The sequence below is a fragment of the Procambarus clarkii genome, chromosome 62 (assembly GCF_040958095.1).
Source record: "Procambarus clarkii isolate CNS0578487 chromosome 62, FALCON_Pclarkii_2.0, whole genome shotgun sequence".
NCBI lineage: Eukaryota > Metazoa > Arthropoda > Malacostraca > Decapoda > Cambaridae > Procambarus > Procambarus clarkii.
In genome coordinates this window covers 21,580,936-21,582,479 of record NC_091211.1, presented here as the reverse complement: position 1 = coordinate 21,582,479, position 1,544 = coordinate 21,580,936, and the positions used below count along the sequence as shown (strand labels likewise).

The following is a 1,544-nucleotide window of genomic DNA, read 5'->3' as shown; positions in this document are numbered from 1 at the left end:
GGAAAAGTTTCATTACAGACAAGTGATGAGGTGCGGGGTCACTTCATACAGATACGACTCTCCATACAACATTCACGCTCGACATCTTGAGGTTATCTTGAGATGATTTCGGGGCTTTTTAGTGTCCCCGCGGCCCGGTCCTCTACCAGGCCTCCACCCCCAGGAAGCAGCCCGTGACAGCTGACTAACACCCAGGTACCTATTTTACTGCTAGGTAACAGGGGCACAGGGTGAAAGAAACTATGACCATTGTTTCACGCCGACGCCCGGGATCGAACCCGGGACCACAGGATCACAAGTCCAGCGTGCTGTCCGCTCGGCCGACCGGCTCCCGAGTACAAAATGTTACAGTACAGGAATAGAGAACTTCAGACTCTCAGCTAGGAAATTTCCCTTCCCAAACCTCACGGAAAGCCTTACCGACTAGTTTCCCCTTGTTAAACAGACAACAGCAAAACGAACAGAAATACAACTAACAGCAAATGGAAATATGCGCTATTGAAATACAACACAAATGTATTAATACAACGCCGAAATAATACAGCAGAGCTGACAACATAAGCATGCAGCGTCAGTTCCGCCAGACCAACATAGTCATTACTTCGCATCTTTGAACTGTCTTCCATCCCTTGTGCAGACTTGGGTTTCCATGGAGCACGATGAAGTATGATGCAGCACGATGAAGTATGATGCTGCACGATGAAGTATGATGAAGCACGATGAAGTATGATGCAGCACGATGAAGTATGATGCAGCACGATGAAGTATGATGTAGCACGATGAAGTATGATGCAGTACGACGAAGTACGATGTAGCACGATGAAGCACGATGAAGTATGATGCAGCACGATGAAGTATGATGCAGCACGATGAAGTATGATGCAGCACGATGAAGTATGATGCAGCACGATGAAGTATGATGCAGCACGATGAAGTATGATGCAGCACGATGAAGTGTGATGCAGCACGATGGAGTATGATGCAGAACGATGAAGTATGATGCAGTACGATGGAGTATGATGCAGCACGATGAAGTATGATGCAGCCGATGAAGTATGATGCAGCACGATGAAGTATGATGCAGCACGATGCAGTATCAAGCATGAGGCAGGATGAAGACCATTAAATGCTGTCAATCTTCCATACTGAAAAACTGTATAAGAAGAGCAAGAACAAAATCGGAACGCATTCTTCATGAACGTCAAACAGAACGCATTCTTCTACGTGAACCCCAAGCTGAACGCATTCTTCAACGTGAAAGCCAAGCTGAACGCATTATTCTACGTGAACGCCAAGCTGAACGCATTCTTCTACGTGAACCCCAAGCAGAACGCATTCTTCTACATTAACGCCAAACAACGCATTCTCTTACATGAACGCCAAGCAGAACGTACACGCTCGTACACGAGCTCCAAGTTCCTCTATCACTTTAATAGCGCGAGCAAGCACTCGTCCTTCAGAATAATGCAACAACAGCAGTCCACAAAGACAAGAATTGATCACAAGTATTAAGACAAACACACACACAAAATACACCACGATAA

General features: G+C 46.0%; 1 protein-coding gene across 1 annotated transcript; it reads right to left on the bottom strand.

Annotated features, from left to right (window-relative positions):
• Positions 1 to 597: 597 nt before the first annotated feature.
• On the bottom strand, positions 598 to 1,104 carry LOC123751688 (uncharacterized). The gene has a single exon (XM_045733774.2). The coding sequence runs from the start codon at positions 1,102 to 1,104 to the stop codon at positions 598 to 600; it is 507 nt and encodes a 168-aa protein (XP_045589730.2).
• Positions 1,105 to 1,544: the final 440 nt, after the last annotated feature.